Below are 24,852 nucleotides of genomic sequence, written 5' to 3' on the forward strand. Positions count from 1 at the left end.
TTAATAAACGCTCGTTTTTAAATGAAAGCGAGTGCAAAAGTGCAAAAATTGTTCTAAAAATGAAGGAACTGTTATACCACAGCACTCCAGACTGAGACTTTTCCCATTTCACAGTGCTGAAGGGTAAATGCTAGTCACTGCCCCTTATCAGGCTGGCGGCCGTTCTTTTGTGTTGGTTTTACACAATCCCGTAACAGCTTGTTCTCATTAAATGATGCAATGTTAAATGCTGAGTTTATAGAGGAAAGATCGACAGTTTAAGTGTGACTGTGTAGCTCTGAAGTGAAAAAATGCAGTAAAAATGCAATACACTGAACAACAGAATTAATGGCACCCTTCGTGAAAATGAGCAGAAACGGCTGTAAAAAATTATGGACACATATAAGAGTCATATTTTAGGCTCAAACATATGGGGGACTTGTATCTTTGTCAGGAACAGAACAGCGGTTGAGGTGACAGCTGGATTAATGTAAAGAATTTGAGCATACAAATCACAAAGAGGAGACAAGTGACAACAAGATTAGCACCGCACCTTTTCTCTTGCCTCCATCTTACATAATACTACTTATTAACTGGACAGAAAACATTACATTACCGTAAGGTTTTCTCCTCATGATTGAGTTATAGATATTGATTCTGTGGAACAGCATTTGTGTCAATCGATCATGATCATTTCTTGACCACGCGAAGGTTGATTATGATACAGTTTGACACCGATGCAGAAATAATTGAATAGCATATTGATCATGCATAGCTAAGAGACTGCTGCGTGCTGTACTGCTGGTCTGTGCAGTGGGCGGTCTGGAGGCGTTCTAACAGCTCAGCATCCCACACAGTTCACAGAGGTTCACATCTCCCTCAGGTCCAGCTTGGATACCACTCATCCCAAACGTTCTCAGAAAGTCAGGCTGCTGCAACAACCAACTCAAAGCCCAAATTCCTCCCTCCACAAAATAATCACTGGCTAATGTGTCCTTGTCCCGTTAGTCCCAGAACTGCAGTAATCCTACCTGACACTAATAAAGAAAACACTTCCAGGGAGTTGTGCATTTCAGGTCAGGAAGCCTTGCTCAGCACAGGTTTCCATTGCTGCAGGTCATCAGTAATTGCTTTAAACAGCCTACTGAACTAAACAGATCCTGAGAAATGCGCTTCACTTCACATAAATCTCTAAATAATCCCTAAAACTGTTACATAATCATTATACTACACTGTCACTGGCAATTAGCAGCTTATGTAGCACCCACACACAGCAGTAGCCTCAGAGAAACACTGCCACTTCATTGTGTGTGAAAGCGATTATTGCACGTGTATGGGGCGACACAGCTCAGTTGTCTGGCAGTCGGAGGGTTGCCGGTTCGATCCCCGCCCTGGGCGTGTCGAAGTGTCCCTGCGCAAGACACCTAACCCCTAACTGCTCTGGTGAATGAGAGGCATCAATTGTAAAGCGCTTTGGATAAAAGCGCTATATAAATGCAATCCATTTACCATTCACGTGTGTGTCTCTTTATTCACAGGCAAGAAAAGAACAACCTTTTGGGAATAGAAGTAGGTTTTGCCTGACTTTGTACTAGCTATGACAGAAGACTTGAGCAAATGCCAACTGAATTAGCCCAGGCGAATGACCAAACCAAAACTGATCAATTTGTCAACTCTAAAACAATTAGCATTCATTTTGAAGCTGATTTATAGTGTGACCTTGCACAAGTGAGGCAACATTACATGATACCTCCTTACAATAACCTTTAATTCCTTTGCAAAAACATACCCATATCACATAATTACAGTTTGTCACCCAGTTATGAATAAAAATGTATTTGCCATTAGAATCTAATCAATTAGATTTTTGACTTCAGAACAAAACGCAGCAAAAAGGATCACTTCCTCAGGATTCAGAAGTATATTCAGAGCACAGCATTATTCACATTTCCTGCACATTCTCCATGCTGGCACCAATATACAACCCAGGACTCATAATGAGGAGCATAAAAGCTCTGTTAGGATGCCCTTGCTTCCGGTCGCCCTTGTTTCCATGCTTCCGCTACAGAAGGGAGCGATAAAACACCCAACGTATACAACTCCTCTAGTAACCTTCGTGCAGTTCACTGCGTTGGCTGGTGCCGACCTCAGCAGCTCCCTGAACCCTTCTCCTTTTTCTCTGACGGAGAGCCACCACCCGATACATCTGGACCCCGACACTCCATCCCCAAGGGGAGGGGTGATGCCGACCCCACACGAGCTCGGGGATCCAGGGACCCGTCGTCCCCTCTCACCCTTCCTTCCCCAAAAATAACACTCGCTGCGGTAACATGAGAGAGGGTGCTGACAAGCCCCCCATCCCACCAGGACACCACACAGCAAAAACAGCGGGCAAGCTTCAGGACCACAAGCTCCTGTGCCCCTGGAATAAATTCCCTGTACAAGTGCATCGGATAACATTGTGCTGTTTCTCCTTGTAATATCTTTCAACTGAGCTGCCTTCTTGGCCAGATCTCCCTTGTAAAAGAGATTCTGTCTCAATGGGACTCTGCTGGTAAAATAAAGGTTAAATAAAAAATAAAATAACGCAGCTGGCCTGATCTGAGGATATCCGTTTTTCATCTGCACCTGTAACGAAGTTCTGATGCAAAATTTGTAAATAGGCTTTCTGGTAATAATGAGAATGATCAGGATGACAACAGTGTTCAGTGGCGAGAGATTTGGTTGTTAAGTAACTGCGCGGGGCACACTTAGCTGGCCTGGTTTGGGTGTACTCTTAGAAGGACAGGTCCAGGTCACTCCATGCTTTCAAGATGGCAATTCCCTCATCTCATCTGTATAGTACGAGTAGTTGTCCAACGGGCTGAGGAGCATGACACCAACGTCATTCACATGACATAGCCCAATCACGCACTTAAGGAACATACTAGAAGAATTTACACTTCAAACTAAAAATCAACTAAGCATGAGTTGGTCCTCGTCCGGCACGATTACAAACATTGGTACACTAGGACACAGCCCAAGTGACTTTGCTTTGCGGGTTCATTTCAATTTACTACTGGTAAGCTTTAGCTGCATAGCATCGTCGATGCTGTCGAAACGGTCACGCACACAATATTTCAGTGAAAATTAGAGCACATTAGGCTCTCTGAGCTATCAATGGGCCACCCCCTATCCAAGACAAACACCATCTGTGTTCAACACGACTGCACACAGACTGTCATACCACCTGGGCCTCAATGATAAAAGCCATAATTTAAAGAACAAAATAGAATGACGCAAGCATCCATTTTCATGCTATTTACGCCACTGGATACCACTGGATTTCTACTTCAAGAAATAGGAGAAGAGAAAGCTATGTGAGGAAAAATACAATACACATAGAAAAAAGGGAGAAAAAACTATTCTGTGTTCCATCTATTAATATTCGGACTTAACTGGATTTCTGTTCCAGATCATTGGGATGAGCCATCTGAAATGAGCCACAGCAAATATCAGCCATGTACTGTATGAATAAACCATTATACAACACCATGACAGAACTGACAGATGTATTGTTTGCTGTACAACTGAGAGCTTGAGTTGAGTGTGTGACAACAAAGGAAAAGGTGGAGGAGAAAAGATGACCATCTTCATTATATAAAAGAACTGAACAGCCATAAAAACTAACCTACATACAACAGAGTATTTCAAAGGTATGACTCATACAGTTACGCATGTTATCGTCCAATGTCCAACCGCATTCAAAATGCTTTGTTTAAGTTTGGACCGTCACACGACCAGGCTGAGGTCACAGGCTGTGACTGTCTCTCAATTAACACAGGGGCCATAAGTAAGCGCTCATCAAAACTGGTGACATAAACAGCTTACGATCAGACAATACCAACCAGGGTTGTCTTTACATGAGTCAATTTCTCTTGAGCTGGTTGACACTTCAAAAGAATCTAAACAATGCCAACAGTGCACCTTTTATTTATTTTTTTACATTAAAATTATCAACAAAGGGCTTTTCATATCACCATTTATTACATCTTAACTTGGACTTTGCCTCTGGGATCTGAATAACTTTAGAAGAGGGTGTCCAGCCTCCTCCATTTAAACTGACTATTACATCATTGCTGCTGTGTGACACAGAATGTAAACCTCTGTATTAGTATTAGGCCTAAATCATATTTGCAAACAAAGCCTTCAAGTTGCTCTACAATTCATTCACATTTTAAAGACTTTGCAACATTTAACACTGATCTCAAGGCAGTTCAAAATGGACTGAACATTATTTTATACTGGTTTGTACTTGCAGCATGTTCGTCATCTCAATTTTATATAATGGAAATACAATTGGGAACACAGGAAATCATTTACCACGTCCACCTCCAGGCACTCTATACTAGTACAATAAAAATGGAAATGCGTGTAAAAGCCCAATAAACAATTACCATTGAAAATGGGTACAAAGGCGATCACAAATCTAAACAAGTATAAGGATGCAATAAACAGCCCCAAAAATCCTTTTCACTCAGGGAAGGCTCACCAAAACACAGGCCGCTAAAAGTAAAAAAGCAAACTCTTAAATTACACGAAGCCATAGCAACTGTTCTTTTGTCAGAAAAACTCCTTTCATGGGCATCGTCCACACTCAATGCAACGTTTTGGAAGACTTATGATTCTTCAATAATAACTCCCCGGTGCGCATCGCACGTGGTCCAAAAGCACAATGCAGCGGCAGAGACAAACTTGGCTTAATTAGCAATGGGGTGAGAGACCAGGACAACTCGCTACAGTGAACTCCCCTGAAACCCCCAGCAGACAGTTAACCACAGGTTTCTGCTACCATCAGTAGAACACCAACGCGGCGCAAGAAGCAATGTCCGCATGCATGTGCAAGCCAATGTGACCACCTCCATGCAGAATCAGAGATTTCCAAAACAAACTATAAAAATGCTCAATATGATACAATCAACTATATTTGTCTCCATGAAGAACCTTGTCTTGGACTCTCAGTACTGCTGTTCCACAGTGATTACACACACACACAACACATTAACATAGAAAATATTAGGCCCTACCTCAATAAGAGCAGAATCAGATAACAGAATCTGTACATCAACACAATACATTTACACCAAGAACCCTCTAGTGCCTATTTCTAGCCGAGCAAACACTAAAGGGTTCTTGAAATTCCTCATATAGCAAGCGTGACGCACAACAACCGACTGAACTACTGCAGAATGAGAGGAGTCAGGGTTACACATGGGTTTTGAAATGGGTCACCACCCCAGGACTTGACAGCAGAATGAGATCCAGAGCAGAGAACCAGCCCTTGATGAACTCAAATCACCTGGCACATAACTGGCCACACCCCTGCCGGAGGGACGGTTACCTTGCAGAAATCAGCGACGCCAGACCACGAACAGCACTGTAGATATTCATTACACTGACCATGAAGGCAGATTCACCTTGGCTAAAAATAGCCCCATGCAGCTAAGGTCAGTGGTTGAGAAGGGTAGGGAATTCCAAAACTGGCCAGAAACACTACTGTATGGCCTTACCATCCAGATAACAAACTCTATTTGGGCTGGTTCTTCATTTGTTTGTTTATTTTCCCTGACATCACCATAATCAGACTGTTTCTCTTTTCTTTCTCTTTATTGTCACTAAATTTAGTTTCAGTTCCATCTTGTTGTCCAAACAGACCTGCAGATGAGACATGTGACTATTCTCCAGCAAACTGTACTACTGTAGCACCAATCAGAGGACAGGCAAATCTCTCATTAACAGTAACAACATAGAGCCTGCGGGTTCAAGGCAACTCATTAGGATAAACAAATTGAGTAGTAACCCAAGGATACCTGGCTGACTTAAACCCCACGGCCAGCCTACACCTGATGAAACAAAGCCAACTGTGCCCAATCCCACTCCGTCCCCACTCCCACACAACAGACTTCCTGTGATAGTCAGCTAATGATCCCAAACTCAAGTCTAAAGTATAGGCTAGAGTATACTCCTGCATGAAGCACCTTTACAACCCGAGCCATTGGGGAGCCCCTATACTACTTAAAATGAGATCAAACCCAACACAGGCATAACCAGGCGTGGCAGAGGAAGACCAGAGCGGGGCATGACAGTGTCGATTTATAAATTTACCCAGGGGCCTTTGCGCTTGTGGAAAATGAAACCCAGTACAGTGTGCCCAGTGATTGAAACAGAGCTTGTGTGGGATGCAAGATACTGACCGGCATGCAGAACAAACAGTACGTGAAAGGAGAAGTAGAGGTCAGAGGTGGGTTTGTCAGAGCAAGCCAGCTTATAAATATATTCTTGTGCATTATGATGAGATTAAACATGATTCCCAGCTAAAGAATACCTACATACAAGCAGGCAAATAGATACGTTTTCAACATGTATGATCATATATAATCCAAATAATCCACAATGGTACTCTGAGAAATACATTAAACAATTACCTGAAACTATGCGTGGCTTTCATGTAAAGCAATTGATAACGTCAAACTGAACTTTTTTTATTCAATCATATAAAAATAATTTGAGAATGAAAGTCCCAAAATAAATGACTTCTGGGACAAGGAAGAAATATTAGATTAGATTTTACATTTTTAATACTAGATTTTTGTGAAGCTGGGGTGGCTCAGGCCTGTGCTCTCCAGAGTGGCTCTTTGTGTATACTACAGCTTTGTGTATACTACAGCTTTCTCGTAATACATATTTAGTACGCAGTGCTGTTGAACTGAATCCCATCCCTGGTTTCCTGAAAGCAAATACCCTCCTGGATAGTTCAATGTGGTAGGCTTCAAATTCACTGGCTATGAATTTCTTCATGTGAAGAAATGTTTGCTAGAGACCAAAAATAAATGAAACCTTCCTACATAGACCTTCACTTCTAACCGGGTAGATAAGATGAAAGATGGTGTGAACCTTGAAATGGAAATCTGTGAGTATGTCGGTCAAGGGAGATGCATTTTTCCCCTCAGTGTTAGTCTGTTCTTCTGTCGGAAGACACCTGATTAGGTTATACTGCAAAAAAATGAAACCCAAAAGCACGTAGGTAGCTAGGTCATTCCATATGAAATCAACCAGAAAAACATAGGATTTAAGCTCATCCCCTTCGTTATTAAAGAAAAATTATTTCAGATATACTGCTTGTAAACAAATTAATTTTATAGAGGATTTAGAATCAGAACAGCCAAAACTGTATATAAATGAAAATTCAAAAACCTGACCCTTATTAGGCCTATAGTTTTACTATATACAGAGATTATATATTGGTAGGAAATAGTAGTAGGCTACACTTCCAGTTGATTTCTAGTACTGACGACAGGTTGAAAACCGCAAAGAGATTTAAACATATTTATTCCTTTTCCAACCAGATATTGCACAACATAAATCCTTTATTATTTCTAAACCATTCACAATGTAAGGATACACTCTTATTTACATTTATTGACACATAAACTTATTATGACATAACAGGTATGACATCGTTCATGTAGAGCAGTACAACCCGGAATGGAAAATGAATCAATGGCCATAATAACCCTTTGAAGACAAGGTTTTTGGAATGGTTTTGCTAGATTCGAAGTCAGTGTTCTAGAACTCCATTGCTTTCGATGACCAGTAGTAATTATTACATCAACATTAGAATGTTCAGCTAAGAATATTTGTGATCTTACACCTTAAAAGGTTAAACAGCTTACAGCTCACTGCATTTAGGACACAGATCACACGGTTTAGCAGACACAGTGGTACAGTGTGTAAAAGCTGGGTCAGAGGGTCAGAAAGGTTCAAGGTTAGAGCAAGAGATGAGCGCCATCGTGTTCTTTTCTTAGAGCTGTCAGAATAGGTCACACCAGGAGGGAGCCACAGCCGGATGAATTAAAAATACATAACAAGACCCAATATTTCAGTGATGACTTGCATGGATCTTTCATGAAACAGCAGAACACGGCATGCATGGAAAATTGGAAACAATACCTTCATAAGCCCAAGTCTATCCATCTATAGGTTTATGAACTTATACTTGAATATGTACTTTCCTGAAAGCCTGAATAGCAAACATGCCTGAGTTGTCAATGCTGAAAGAACGGAACTGCATAGGGTCTACAATAGATGATAGGTATGACAAATAGTGGAAAAAGAAAACTGGTGAACTGAGATGAAAATCTGGCTTGCGAAGCATCAGAATAAAATAAAAATAATGACCTTTGGCATGAGGCAGAGTGATGATATTATATCAACGAGAGCCTCTTTGATGAGAACTGTACAAAATGGCAAGGCAAAAAGAGCCCATTAATAATGCTGTGGGGAGGGGGGGGGGCAGACATGGGAACAGAATCCACCTCTGACAGACTTGGGCCTGCTCAGATCCCTGCAGATGCTGTGGAATGCTAGAGCACTCGCTTCTCATAGGGTCCTTCAAGTGATGCGCTCGAGTTCCCCATGACTTCATTATCCAACATCTGTTTGACTTGACGCCCTCAAACACCCCCTTCCCACCAAAATCCAGCAAGGCTCCTAAGAGAACTGGGATGTTTACCGTGAACCCAAACAGCAGAGTTCAGGCACACAACAAAAATAAGGCACAAATTCTCCAGCTAATATCCCTCAGCCTTCTGAACTCATAACAGAAGCAACCTTGGCCTTAGCTGTAAGCTTTGTGTTCACTGTAAGTACAGGCTAGCACATTGAAGAGACAGAAGGGAATAGATATTCTGGCCATAAGGTCCACAGCAGGCTCTGAACCCTCTGCTCTGATATTCTCTACGGGGTGACAAAGCTTCCTGTGTTAATGCAAAATGTTTCTGGATATAAACTGCCATATTTCTTCACAGTTCAAAACCAAATTTGTTGTTAGGAAAACCAGTTTGTTTGTAGTGGAAAACAATCAAAGCCTGGAGTTTGGTCCAGAAAAATGAAAGTACATTTTTACCCTTATCTAAGGTTTACTTATGCTTCATATTCACAAAAAAATAACAAGCTGTTACTGTTTCTCATATACACATGGGTCAAATGAACAGCATCCAACTGTATTCCATGTGAAGCATAATTTTAGTGCATGGCATCAAAGCCATCTAAGGACTGTAAATAACAGGAAAAAGAACCAAGGAAAGCCAATGTAAACTAATAAAAAGAGTGTTTAAACTTCTGAAATACTTTCCCTGTCTGCCATTCTGAGACCTTTACCTCATTATAAACAGTCCATTGCCCTCAGGACCATAAAGAGATTTATTAATCTGAGATGAGCAGCAATGCAGAAAGCTTGGTATTTAGTGAACCGGTATTTGTGATTTGGCATGGTGCCTTAATTCAGGGCTGGGAGGCCAGGACACATTTCCCTGGACAACCAGGACATGCATCTGCCAGGATGTTCACTGCACTTAAGAATTTCACCTTCGTCTGCCTCTGCTAATCTCCAACATTAACAGGACTGCTGCAGCCCCAGTGAATACTACCACTAGGCTGCGGAATGAAGTCTACAGTTTTGCACTTTGAACCTGTGAAGAAATAAAAAAGAAAATGAAAGGAATGTTCATTAGGCCACAGGTTTTTCTCTCGTTGACTTGTCTATCTTTGCCACCGCAGGGAAGGCGGAGTTACCTGAGCAAAGTCATGCTGACAGCCGTGGTGCTGGCAAAACAGCTTTCTACCGCCTCTCTGGGTTTACACAACTAGAATTTATTTTCCATTTTCAACCTACAAGGCAGGTTCCTGTGAGTGCTGCTTAATTTCAGAGAAGTCACTGTTACTTTCCTCCACTCTGCCTTTCACACGTAAGCCACAAAGAGGTAGGCGCAAGATCAAATTAGAGATTGATATTCAGTAATATAAATGTTAAAAAAAATTTAAAAAGTTGTAAAAAAGTATTGGGTTACTGCACATCAAGATTACAAAAAATGCAGCAGAGAAGTACTGTAACGCAAAAATCAATGCACTGCTTAAACACCATTTGCAAAAAACAAAACAAAAATAGGCACAATCAGCACCCCAAGTTCAACATCAAATATAAGATCTACATCAGGTAATTACTCATCCCTTACCATTTAACAGGGGCGGCTGGAAACATTAATGCAAAGCTTTTAGATAACAGTCAAAATGATTGAATTGTTATGAGTCTCAGTTCTCAATTCATAAGCACACATTAGGCTCTAGCACTCAAGCTCAGATTTCCATTCATGCAACCGCTTTGTAAAGTGCACCATTGCATAATTCTGTTCTGTAATGGCGCCAGATAAAAACATTTCAAAAACATTGTTTCCATGTTCCTACTGTTTTCATACAGAAATTAGAAACCGCACACAGCTAATGTCAAAAACCGAAAACAGGTGATGTCAAAACTGAGATTAGATTACATGTCGTTAATTAACAACATCTTCACGTATCATTTATTTATTTTTTTTATTTAAACTAAAAATTATCATCCCATCATTGTTATGAAAACAGAAACAAAAAGCAGACTGTTCTTTGCCTGATGCCTTGATGAGACTTATGTCACGTCGCACCAAGAATCAATCACCCTGCCTGCTCTGGAAACCATTTCTTACCTTGTGGCCATCAGCAGGCCCGCATACAGGGACAGTAGTATTCCGGTGAAGTGGCATGGCTACCTGTCTCAAGTGGCCCCCTCTATCATAAATAAGCTTTCTACGACCCTCAAAGACAAAAGAGATCTGTGCAGGAATGGAAAATTGGTAGAAATTAAACAATCCTCTGATGACATCGCCCACCACTGAAGTAAGAGGAGTCTCAATCAGATTAGAAGTTAATCTTCTTAACGAATAAGCCATTCACTAACACGGGACATCCCCTTTGCTAGCCCGGACGCCCAGTTAAAATACATGGCTGGTTATTTATATAGTGGTCTTTTACCGTTCTGATTGGCCACAGTAAGGAGGGGGGGATGGGTTGGGCGTTTAAAGCAAAAACAGAGTGAGGTCATTGATCTACAATAAAAAAGAAAGATTTTTGGCTGCAGAAAAAAAAACAGTTGAAATTGTCAGCAATTGGCTGCTTTTCCTGTGAGAGTGAGAGGATAGAACTGAGTAAGATGTTCTACTGTAACAATGAGATATGGATTGGCTTGCCAAAGTGTTATAAAACATTCAGAAAAACAACAGATGAAGTGCATCAACATCTCTGCATGTACGAAAGTAAATTCAAGAAGATTAAAGACAACCTTGGATTGTCTGCTGAAGAAAATGAGTGTCCTCCAAACTAAAAATCCTAGTGGATATCTGGGTTCATTTTTTACTTCTGTGGGAAGAGTAGGTAAGGTTCTGAAAGTTAAGATCCTAGGGTGTAGGTGGCTGTGCCAAAACTCAAAAAGTACCATAACTGGCTCTTGTCATGGTGACTGAGGCAGCATTACGATTAACTAAGAAACAAATGTGACTAGTTTCACTGTCTTCAGACAACAAAAATCCTAATGCCCTTTCAGAATGTTATGATAATAGCACAGCTAGGTTAGCGCAGGGACCTTGGTCAAGTGTGCTTTTATGTGGCATGCTTTAAAGCTAACTTAAAACTATAAGCAAGGGTGATTAACCAAGTTCACCTGTACAGCACATGGTGAATCTGTGATCTGACAGCTCACAGAACAAATCAAGGCCTGGAATTTCTTCTTTAAGGGTTTTAAAACAACACCTTTAGCTGTTCTATGAGATAAGATACCCATGCAATTCAGAAAATAAATATTTAGCTGGAACCATTTAGACACTTATTGTGTACTTTTTGTTGGCTTTGTTCATTACTTGATTTGTACTTAGTATGTGAGCATCCAGGCAAGGGAATATTAAATAAGTGCACAAGGGTGTACAAAACAGAAAGATTATTTTATTAAAAAGAGACGTGTGTGACTGACAGGTTCAGTAAAACATGTTTCCTATATTCATTGTGTTAAGCACTTAACTTTTATCCAGACAACTTAAAATGAATGTAAGGTTATGACTAGATGTGGACATTAAATTAAAACTGTAAGACAAACTACTGACAGCTGGAAAACAGCCAAAGGTTCCCACAAAGAATGTGGAAAATCCCATAGGAAAGAAAGAAATGTGGGCAGAATAAAATAATACAGGTGCAAAACCACCAATAAAATGAGGGCAAAGAGGACTGAGATTAAGATTTAGAAAGTATTTGTGACCATGCAAACATTTTTCATCCCAACATTTCAACTAACATCTAAGATGATGTGACAACAGAAACCATAGTCATTTGTCTTAATCTCATTCTATCTAGGCTACTCTTTTCTACTCAGAAACCACACAATCGCACCTCCATATTCAAGGACATTGGCCACAGCACTCGCAGGTTTGTGACCTACACAACACTGCCGACATTTAAGATTTAGCCATTTCCTTTTCCTATGCCATAGCCTTCACTCTGCTCTCATTAAGAAAATGCCTCAGCAATCGAATTAAAGAAAGGATCATATGCACCAATTATGTAGTTGCAAGCCCAGTTCCCTAACCATTATATCACACTGTTGGCCAATTTAAGATGCAAAAGTTGCTCTGGATAAGACCGCTAAATGCCTAAAATAAAATGTAATGTGATGTTTTTGTGGATGGGAATTTTTAAGCTTTTGCTAATGCAAAGCATGGATTTTTCAGAACAATTGTGCATACCGCAAGGGAATTTAAAGGTGAAATGAGTTTTTTCCTATTTTATGCATAAAACAATATAGAACAGGTTCCTAATTAATACACCACAGACCAATTAAAATGGGTGGCGCATTCCAAGAGCTCTGTCCCCTTGTGCCTTTGCAGCAGCCTGGTAGGCTAAGTAGCTTATCTCAGTGTCAGTCAGGGACTTTCTGAATGTGAGCGCACAGAGTCATGCAGAGCTGACCAATGTACACCTCATCAAATAAACATAACAAGTATACCATACAGAGGAAAAACAGGCCAGTACCCAAAAGGGGCAACCAAGATCTGTTTTAATGATCAGACAGGTGCTGAATCTTTGAACAGGCAACAGAGAGCACAAAACACATACGGAATCAAGTCACAGAGGCTTTGTTCAGAAACTCTAAATGTCATATTTTTCACCATTATGGTTCTTCTCCTTTAGAATTAAGACAAAAGACAATACACTCACCTGTGGGCCAGCTACTAATTTAATCACTACAGGACACACAACATGCAAGAACATAAGATGAGCACAGGCTATTCAGCCCATCTAGGTTTTTCTTAGATTGTCTACAATCTAAAGATTATCTATCGTTTATGAATTTGAAAACCTAAAAAATAAATTCCTAAGTCTCCTTTTGCTGTAGCCTGAACTGTTGTAAGCAGAGGTGAAAAATCCAAGTTCAGTAAGTGAAAGTCATGCCCAGTATTTTATCACAATCACCTGGATTTTCTCATTAGTACAATTCTTCAGCCAGTAGGTAGAACTAATTTGGGAAATCAGCTGGCTGAGTTCATAGGTGGAAAAAACACATGGCAGGACTTTTACTTCCTGACCCCTGGACTTTCCACTTCTTGTCTTAAATCTTTATACTACACTCTATACAGCAAACAGGAGAGAGGAAATTCTGATTGGTAGAAAGAAGCATCTCTCCCAGATGACAGCAGACCATCTCTAACCAACTCTACCTCTGATGGAACACAGAAAACTGTTCCCACCCAATGTACACTCCCAGTCACAGCCAAAGCATGAAACAGCCGAGACTCAAAGGATCCAGTCTGCATTTGGCAAGCCCCATTTTCTCATAGAGGTTCTGCTGCCACAAACGCTAAAACAAACATATATCCGCCTGAATTTAACCATGAGATGATATGTGGCCTTCTCCTTTTATACAGTCTCAAACTGACTTAAAGCCATGCAAAACTAAATCCGCAATTCTTTTACATATGCAAACAAAGAGGTCTGAGCGATGACCTGGAAAAACCTTATAAGCAACATGAGGAATATTGGTAGATCACAGATTAAATGTTCAAGTCCCATAGATGGCACCAGAATGCCCGGGGAGAATCATCTTGCTACTTTGCAGGAACCCACAATGCCACTGTAAGTAGGCTTGAGCTGGCTTCACTTCTTTGCATGTCTCCAAAATACCAAGGACTGATTGTACAATGCTCAGTATTAAATCAACAGTAGAATTTACCCAGACAGAGAGCATTTTATCCTTGTTGGTCTCATAAGCTATTTTAGAGTTAAACTAACATTGACCACTTTACTGAGGTGCAACCACAGTAGGCAGCAAAGACTAAAACCTTTGACTGTCCATTTCATAACTCCAAAATGTATGGCTAAGTTCCATCTGCATATAATACTACATGGTCCAAAGTAAGAAAAGCTGTGGTCCCTTATGATTATGGTGCTTGCTTACCATGTGAAATAAACTTTTGTAACCCGCTTTCACTGAAGGCATCTGCTAAATTACTAAATTGCAAAATTGTATGCCTGCTGTTATGAAGACAAATTAGTTTTAAAAAGGTAATTTCCAGCAGGCCTGTACCCAAAAACCTCCAGTACCACCTTTGGCAAAGGATTTTCAGTTCTTCCGGCTAATTAGCACAGTACAAAACCATTTCTTCCAAGGTACAAAATTATTCTCACAAAATATTATTTTATTTCATACACCCACCACCACATACACAAAAGTCTACTGTAATACCATTTGCATGCTTGGGCTATATTGTCAGGTGAAGACAGTGGATGGAGATCCCACAGCATGTGCACACTGCCAGACGTAACATATCGTTAGGCATCAAAGCCAATACTACCAAAAATATATCAATGATGAACTGAAGCGACCTATCCTTCCGTGACATGGAGAAGGTGCATTCCTAACTTAACTGACATAGCTAGAAAAAGAAAAACAAGTATCTGTGATCCAGCTAAGGTCTGTGATCTTAATTACAGCAAGCTAATACAGTTCTGTAAGACTACAAGGTGAAGTCCTACTGTAAGGCGGTAAAGATTTGTGTGCGTAAATACATGATATACATAAACACTCTGATAAGGTGCCACTGCCTCTTCTTCCTCTAATTAAAGTGGGCCAATGACTTAACCCTTAGACCAGGGCTGCACTTCTTGATTTTTATAGGCTTGGGTGACTTCTATTCCCAGCCACCAGACCTGGGGTGGGGTGCAGCAATTATGACCGGAAGATCAGGTCTGGCAGCTACATTTGGCAAGCAGTCAATCAAAAATATGCCGACTAGGAGCCTGATGGTTTGAAAGACAGGGATTAACACCGTGCTAGGGTAGTCTAAGATTAGGCCTTTTGCCTTAAAGTAGGGTAATTGACACTTTGTCCCAATCAGCCTGAACGGGTAAATCTGATCTGACAATGTTTACCATGAAGAGGATCCAGTCTAATACATCAACCTCAGAGAACCAGACAACTGGACTAGAAAGATGCAAGTTATTCAGTCAGCAGTCAGTGTATGTTTCACTGTATTACCGTTCAGGTTCTCCGGAGCACCGTCTTTTGTTTTCTTTGCTTTAATGTAAATCGATACCGTAGTACAATAAGTTCCATTACTCAAATGAACAAGTAGGCCTAAGTAATTAGGTCGTGTATGACACAGGTGAACTCATATGTAGCCACACCTTCAGTACACTTCTTCAGTATTATTTGAGATGGCCCACAAAGACAAGGATCCACTCGAACAAAGACATGAAAAACTGAAAATATGTTGACCGACATGATGTCTTTTTCCCAAAACGTAAGAATATTAATCCCGTGCTCTTGTATGGGTTACAATTTCAGACAAAAAATGTTCAAGACAAATAATTACTGCAAACTCAACGGTATTAGAGTAGCTAAAGTCTTGTTTTTGTCGTAGATTTAATTTGGTCAATTAGATGTTGCAGTTTAAAATTAGGCACTGAATTGTATTTATAAACGTTTGCTACGATGTTGAAAAATATTACAGCATATTGCCAGGGCTGTCCAGGGAATAGCCTACTATTCAGACGCTGACAGATGGATTTACACGTGCGTCACCTTCTATGAAGGCTACCTCCCGGGCAGTTAATGTGCCCTGTCTGAGGCGAATTCGCTAGAGAAACCACAACTATCCCAATTAATTTGAGAGGATAATAAAACGTTTTCCTGCTATTAAAGTTGAGAGTTTATGAAGGGCGATATTTGCTCTAGGCTGCAAAACAAATAGCGTCACTATTCAGAATGCACAGGGTTCATATTCGATTAGGCTAGCCTACTTATTCGTAGGATTAACAATAATATATCACGATTCTGATTCACCAATTCAGAATAACCAAAATTACCACAATAATTTAATCCGAATTAGAGCCCAGGCGATAATCTGTGAAAATACTAAATTGTCGCGGTAGCCAGTAAAATGTGACCGTGTTTGTGCATTCTACTTAAACCGAAACCAATTGTCTCAGTAATTATTTTTTTCTTCGAGCCGCATTGTATTTCAAATCTGTATTTAAAAAATCTTATCCGCACACACTGCAATGCATAAGGTAGGCAATAGGCAATCACAGACTTGTAAACTCCAACAGGACAACCTCACGTGTCTCATTCACAGGTGATAACACTGCGGTAGTGAGCTCTCCGGCAAAACAACAGCATAAAACCCCACATTTAAGTGAACGGCTGAGCAGATGGGAGAAATGTCACAATGCATATCTACGATTTCGCTTTTAATTACAAAAGTAAGCTCTCAGCGTCTCACTACATTGTTATGAATGAATGTTGAACGTCGCAGCGGGGAAAACAACGCCGCACACCTGTCCAACTGCACCCGGATTCAAGGGAATCTGGTGCGGCGTTGAAATCATACATGAAAGATTAATAGTTGCAGGGGTTTTACCAGTTCGTCCTCGTCTTCCTCAGCATAATCTCGATGTTCTTCACTCCCCGCTTCCCCTTCCTCCGTGCTGTCCTCCGTCTCGCTCTTTCCCTCTCTCTTTCTTTCCGTTTGCGTTTCGCTGTCTGAAGAGTTTTGACTAAAATCGTCGATATGTCCACATACCGAAGGGTTCCCAATAGCCTTAATTTCCCCTTCAGATAATGTTTCGGACCCCGACGAGCTCTTGCAGCTATCATTTCCAAATCTACTAGGAACTTTACTCTCCATTCTTGTTAAATGTAGCATGCACGTCGACTAGGCTACTTCTAACCAGTTCACTTATAGGCTGCTGATTGCTAGCTCCACTGAAAGTGCAATGGCAATATTGTCAAAACGTGTCCATTGAGATACATCGACACACTTCGTCGTATTCTGAAATCATTTTATAACAATGTGCGACAGTATGCCCCGGGAAGAACCGCAAAGTGCAATTCAAACCAAGCGTAGTTCCAGCAAGGCAGAGTGACACAATCCCACTTATGCATTGGATGAAATGCTGCAGCTAATGGTCCGTACGGCGAGCTTCACTTGAGACTCCGCCCACTTAAAGACATGAGAGGTGATCCACAGCACAAACTTGAGTTTTAAACTGCGCTCAAAACAGCTGTGTGGTGACGAAAGTGTCTTTTTAAGGCGCCGCAGAATCGTGAACGTGACAGTGTTGCGGTGACAGTGTTGCTTCCTTGTTTTTACGGTCAGCCAGTGCTGTTTAGCGGCCAGCCCTCTTAGGTAGCCTAGCCTGCTCTCCCACTTCCACAAACTGTGTTGGTGCTTTGGGTGTCAGGTAAGGGGATGGCAACACTATACAACGGCAAATCGAAAACATTGTCGTAAAAATTTGCTTGACTCTTCTAGGAGTTGAAAACACTGTATTTATGAATGGTGTTGTCTAATACATTATCCTGCGGTGTGCTAGTGGTTGTCTCTCCTTTGAAATGGTTGGCGGTTAATAAAAAAATAACGCAAGAACTTCGTGGTCTGGTGTTCATCTTCCCTATGCATAACATAACACTTCCTGTTGCCCCCTCAAGGCAAAAGAGAAGAAAGAAGTGGCAGGGTAATGTAGTGTGGACTGTTACAAATTATTACATTTATTTGGCAGATATTTTTATCCAAAGCGACGTACAATACGTGCATACCATTTATGCAGTAGTATGCAGTAGCTGTAGGACTGCAGTAGGCTATTTATTGTAGCATACCTTTAAATTAACATTTCAACAATTCCTTTTTTTCTGACAGGGGATAGACTGGAATCAAAGTGATTATGTGTATACATAGGCTACTTACAAATCCAAGATTTGAGGAAGTGAGAATTGTGCTAAAAGCCACCAACAGCTCAAGGAATTTCAAATATTGGCGAATACTTGGAAACATAAGAACTTAACTGGCAGTTTCATCACTCTGTCACAATGTAAAGCTAAACTAAAGGAACATATTTAGCAAGATTAAGTCAAAGCGCAAGGTTGTATGTCCACTGTGTATGTTATGTACTGCTTGTAATTCTGTATTGCAAGAGAATTGATGCGAGTGCTTAGAGGGCTAGGTCACAATACAATCTCTGATAAAGAAGAGTTCCAGGTCTGTTAAAATATTAATAGGATTTTTCAGCCCCACCTCATTCTTATCTGACCAAGAAAATTATATTCATGGTGTCATGCGTAAGTGTTCTCACTGTGATAAATATTAAATTTGAATGTATTAATAAACATAAATATTGAATATACATTGTAATATATTAAAAATATAAACATTAAAATGAAACCGTAATGTACCTATAATAAAGTATAATATGTTTTTGTTTTTTTGTTTTTGTTTTTTTTTTCCCCCGTTGTCCATTGGTTAATGGACTCATTATTTAATGGCTGGCAAATGTATCCCATTTGGATTTATGTTTGTTTTATTTTTGGGGAAAAAGTGGGTAATGTGTGTAGCATGGTGATTATACAAGAGACATGGAATCCTGCACAGAGGGAATGATTTCCACAGTAACCCAGGCTCCTCAAAGGCTGACCGACACTGATAATGGTGACATTAACCAAATAAACAGCATTATTACTGTCTTGACCATGTCATCCTTAGCTGAATAATAATCTGAGCAAGACTGACTGCACGGTCATTTTAAAACTCAGATTTTAAAATGTTAGCACAGCATGAAATTGGGGGGGGGGGGGGGGGGAGTTGTAGCTTGTTATTGAGTTTAGTAAAATCCCAAAAGAGGAGGTAATATGCTGGAAGGCAATCCGGGCTTCAAATCTTCAGATGTTTAATGAGCCCCACTTAAGTTCATTTGGTGCAGCATGGAGGCTGTAAAACCACCTTTGAGGACAAACTGTCCAATATTTCCTGTGACAAAATATGCACACCTCCCACTCCCATTCTCACAAACCCTCCAGGTAAGTAGCTTGGCATTGATGAAGCTCCTTTCAGCTCCAATGATGGCTCAGATCAGTTTACACAACCATAGGTCTGAGGACATTTCATGGCTTCACATGAGAAGCTAGTATTTCTTGTGAAATTTTGTGCTGTTCATAACTATTTGTTTGCTTGTGGAAATATCTATATTAGAGCTTTGCTTTCCCTTCCTATATATTTATCCTATGTATGAATCACTGGCTTTGTGTCTTTAATATGGTGTGACCCATCTGCACAAATCACAAATCAAATAATTTGAAAATGCAGCCGGGCAGCCTCATAATGCTAACCAATCAACTTTAAGCATCAGATTCGTTCCATCATTTATTTCTCATCGCATGATGAGATACATGATCTTTGCAAAGAAAGCAATATGAGTAAATCTCTGACTGTCTGACTGAGTTGGCCTGGCTCCTGTTTTTTTTTTTCTGTGCGTAAACATGAGGCTCCAGCTGGCCCTTCACCCCCGCGTAAGCCTCGCGCGGCCTCCCATCGATTCCCCATGTGTTTGCTTTCTGTTAGCCTTTTACTGTCACCCAGTTCAGTATCCTCTGCTCGGCTGCCAGCAACACACACACTTGTTTCAGGACATTATCATTGTAGTCGTGAGATCTGGGGCTCATTCAGAAGGCACAGTGCATGGATGGCTCTTTCATGACACACGCAGGGGTGAACTTGCATGTACATTACATTACAGTATATTACAGGCATTTTAACAGACACTATCTTCCAGAGCAACTTGCGCAACTTTTGCATTTTTAACATACTAGTCCATTTTTACAGCTAGATATATACTGAAGAAATTCAAATTAAGTAGCCTGCGTGTGGATACAAATGAACCGGGAATCAAATCTGCAACATTTAGGTTACACGCACAGTTCCTTATCCATTATAATACATTGCCGCCAACAACCTGTATCAGTACCACATCAGTTATACACCTCCTCTGTCCATGTGATGTTTCATTTGTCCATTTGTCATATGTCTTGACTAAAATGCATTATGCATATTATGATTAGCTTAGTATTTGTTCATTGTGGGGTCATTTTTATTGTCATTATGCAGTAAGTGCTTAAGATACTGACATGCTACGCCTGTCCCAAGGTCAGCCGCTGTGCACCACAGAATGGCTAGCCAACACCAAAACAGCTTATATTGCATTGCAGTTCTATAGCACTTTCCTCCTTTTGTCTCTAATTTGGAATGCCCAATTATGCTCACGTTTCAAGATTCATCACAGCCTTTGTTGTTGATTCAGGAGAGCACAAACAACCACATGCTCTTCTCCAAAATTAATTGGTAAACTCAGAAGAATAACTATAAAAAGCATTTTCAAAGATTTAATACATTAGCATTTCCTTTGGTGTTCATTCACATTTTGCACTAAAGGAAGTAAATTAAGACATTTGATGGATCTTTCAGCAATGAGTGTAGCAAAGGTGCATTCTGATTCTATCTGCAGAAATATTAAACACAATGAAAGCCACAGAATAGAGTGTTCACCAATGCATCACCAATCACTATTGTTTAGAACTGTGCCTCGCCAATATTTATCTTCTATTAATTATCTGATACTCTAAAGATTTTTTCCTTAGTCATATTTAGAATCTCACTGTGCCACAATGTATTCTCAAGGAATTTGCACATGGATTTGCTTTGCTTCTGTTGCAGAATATGCCATGGAAACTTGGCCCTTATAAAGTTTTTTCATTTTTAGGCAGATTTGCTACTGGATCCAAATAAATTCAACAGTCTAATTACAGAGCAGTCAGAGTTATGACTCATATAAAATCAGTCTGCATTTTTTTTTCTTCATTTTTTATGTGCCATGTTAGACCAAATGAGAAAAAAGGGCTGAATAACAGAGACCCTTAGGGGAAAATGCATAAAAGCAGAGTTGAATGTAATGAATAGCCACTGGAACTCTGAGTAAAGAATCACAGGCCTGTTTATCTGAAATTCATTGGCTAAAGAAGGTCTGAAGTCCACCACAGGCTTCAGCAGTAAAATCAACAGTTATTTTGACTGGGTTAAAATTTATTGAGCTGAGCATGATTACAATTGCCTGTTATTAGATAGAAAGTAGATAGAAGTCTTTGAGATTAGCACTAATCATTTATTGGCAAGAGCATTCCATGTGTTAGAGCAACATTTTACATAATGTATCTATTAATAACCTATATTGTTACTACTTTATCATAACTTTCAGTCAATGAAAGACTGGTAAGTGAAGTCAGTAGGGTCTTCATTTCTGAAATATGGACACTTGGTCACTGAAACTGGGCCATTTGAGGAAATTTGAGTTCAGTGCAGAGCAATTAGCAGATTGTGTTAAAATAAGTTTGAGGACATAATGTAAACCGCATAGGACATTTTTCAAACAAATCAGGGCAATGAATGAAATCTAATTCCATGAACATTCTTCATAAAGAAAAGCAAAGTCAGTATATATGCATTTCAGCGATTCCTGAGATGCCATCCGTCACTGCTGTAGTCCCAATTAATAAACTGTACGTTCATGCTTTAAATTGTAGACTATGATGTTATCTGATCATGTTCACACTTTGACTTGACACAGTGTACCATGTCTAGAACCCAGACCACAACCATGTGATTACTGGCACAGCAGCTTTCTGTTGCTTGTCACACAACAGGGTGATTTACTAAATAAGCCAAGGAATCCAGAGAGATAATAATGGTTGAGGAATAGATTCTAAGTTTACAAACAGCACTGAAAATAAACGACACAGATAGAGGCATTACAAGCTTACTTGTTTAACTATTTATACATGACTCACAACTCATATCCATAACTCACAAGTTTTAATGGCTGCATGGCAGATTTGATAATTGCTACAATTTTTGCCTTTACTGTACCTCTGAGTTACTGGCACAGTGGGTTTACATTGTATGCCACAGGTCAAACCTCAGAGTTCTGAAGAGCTGAAGTCTGAGAGCTGAATATTGTTTCAGGAACAGGTGCCAAAGCATTAGCTACGAATATAAATATATATATATATATCAACAAAACAGATTTATTCCAATTTAAATGATCAGTATTTTCACTATAGACGATAAAATAATATTTGTTGATGTTGGACTTATTTGCAATTTAGCGAGAGTCTATGGGGAATGTTGGATACATCACAATTCATGTCAATATCATGCATGGGTCCGGATAAGAATAGTTTTAAGTAAAAACATGGAGATTATGAATCCTTGAAGCAAATTTGCTCTTTGTGAGAAAAACGCGTGTACCACATTTCAAGGAGGATGCAGGGGCTAACCGTTGTTGCTAAAAGTTCATAAATTAATTTGGTTGTTTAACGCCATCATGTGTCTAAATTGTGGCATATTCATTTAGCTTGCTATTTCTAAAGTACTAGCCATTTATTTTCTTATGGTATAATTTCGAAGTAATAGCAATTATTAAAAAGAAAAAATAGTACATAAAGAAGCATTAAAATAACAAAAATAGTTGCTTGGATCCCTAATCAATACCTAAATCACTGTAATGGTTGTACCCAAACCCTGCCAGGAACTTTACCCATGCCATCACAGAAACATCGTACCCTTTCGCTGTTGAAATAGTGTAATTTCCTTTTTGCTGACTACCTGTACTTTTTCAATCACCAAATAAGCATAGACACCTGCAATATATGTTTCTCCACTAGAGGGAAATACTAGTCAGCTTTGGAGAAATGGGTGGCTCTTAATTTTATAGGATGTCTGTTTGCAGACCCTCACATTTGCAGCTGTCTCCCATAAAACTCTACATATGAATATAAACAAAGATCTTTAAGGCCTTTAATATTTGATCCCTCATTTCAAAGAGAAACAATATGGAAATCCAGTAAGTTACCAGAATCGATCATGGAGACAATTAGTTATGCATTAAATTACTCATCTTAAATTTTCTTCCCATTGTGAAACATTGAGCAAACGTTCAAATGTTCAGTTCTGATCTCAAAAGATTCTTTGGCGTATTGTAAAAATGAGATTTAACAAGACAATATGAGCATGCATCACACCGTGAATATTTTCATGATGCCATTGAATGTACAAGCAGGGATTAAAGAAAATACAAGAAATACTGACACTTTTCCAGATGATTCATTGACTTCTGTATAAAGATTCACATGCATAATCAACTGAATAAGCCTGAAACAGGTGTCCAGAAGTGGATATTGGAAAGCATGCACAGAATGTACGGACCTTAAAATGTACAGAACTAGTGTGTCGGACTGTCTTTTCAGGTTTTGAAACACAGGCGTTGTTGTTTTTGTCTCCCCATAGGGAAATTATGTTTGAAGCAGTGGCACGTACATTAACACACTGGCTTTGTGGATTCCACAGTCGGAACAGGCAAACGCATCAAAAGATTGGCTTCAAACAACTTCATATAAAACACGCGTACACAGAATATATTACAAGTCTTATTTTGTCAGTTCCGTAAGAACCCACGTAGAAGAAGTCCATGTTGCAGATCACAAAAGATAACTGCGGAGTTAACGTCAGCCTGGGTGGGGAAATTCTGCACTGCTTAGAACAGTAACACTTTGGTCAATAATAAATTATGTGTGGTCTTCTGGGTTCCCAGCACTCTGACAGTTTGCATGTTTTGTTGACTTTCAACATTTTGTAACTCTGTGACGGTTTCAGCAATAGCTCGTTGATGAGTCAGTGATAAAAAAAATAAGCCATTTTGACTTATAATACACGTTATAATATAACACCTATGCAAGTAGAAACCTGTTATTTTCAGTGAACATGTTTCCAAAGAGAATAGAGTGTACCCCACACAGGAAGGTATCAAAAGAACATGACTGTTCTTCTCAGAATCTTATCTCCATCAGAATCTCTACTCAGAGACACAAGAAAAATTATTTTGAATCACAGAAAGTCTTGACTGCAAAACATGTAGCAAAAACCTTTTTGGAAGCAGAGAGCTACTTATCAAGATTAATTCTGTTCATTCATATATGCATTACATTACATTATATTACATTTATTTGGCAGATGCTTTTATCCAAAGCAACATACAAAAGTGCATTTCATGGTCATGGACAACTACAAAACACAGGTTCAATAAGATACAGTATTTATTTTGTACAGCTATTTCTAGCCAAAAACACAGTTTAGTTCACACAGTGAACATTATTCTGACCTAACCTCTGCCAAGCCAACTAGGCAGAAGAACAAGCTACAATATTAGGACCAATACAAGTTGCCAAAAAGGCATGTGTATGCAAGCCATGTGTATTGAATTGTGTGCTCATATTTGTTGGTCTTTTTCAATTATTGAAAAAAATGTGATTTAATCTGCGAATGACATTGCAGATTAGGAGAAAAAATATTTTGTCACAATCATGAATGAATTCAGATTATACAAATCTTTAACTGATTGCCCCAAAACCTATGAGAACTATTTGTATGCCTGGTCATGCAATATAAATCATGATGAGGTTTCCACATAGGACATGACCTCAAATCCTCTGAACCTCTGAACCCTATGAGTTCAGAATTCGGAATTTGGAGACACAATGTTGCTGTCACAGAATTCCTGGAAAGTGTTTTAAAACAATGACAAATAAAAATGTATTTCTTATCT

The 24,852-nt window shown here is 39.6% G+C and overlaps 1 protein-coding gene across 7 annotated transcripts in view; it reads right to left on the minus strand.

Moving 5' to 3' along the window:
- mast4 (microtubule associated serine/threonine kinase family member 4) overlaps positions 1-17,349 on the minus strand; it is a 149,144-nt gene extending 131,795 nt beyond the window's left edge. For all 7 annotated transcript variants that reach the window (XM_035390074.1, XM_035390067.1, XM_035390065.1 and 4 more), the window contains exon 1: positions 16,791-17,349. In XM_035390074.1, the coding sequence (XP_035245965.1) occupies positions 16,791-17,075 (285 nt within the window). In that variant the 5' untranslated portion in view covers positions 17,076-17,349. The remainder of the gene's footprint in view (positions 1-16,790) is intronic.
- Positions 17,350-24,852: the final 7,503 nt, after the last annotated feature.

This window comes from Anguilla anguilla, chromosome 14, assembly GCF_013347855.1.
Source record: "Anguilla anguilla isolate fAngAng1 chromosome 14, fAngAng1.pri, whole genome shotgun sequence".
NCBI classification, from domain to species: domain Eukaryota; kingdom Metazoa; phylum Chordata; class Actinopteri; order Anguilliformes; family Anguillidae; genus Anguilla; species Anguilla anguilla.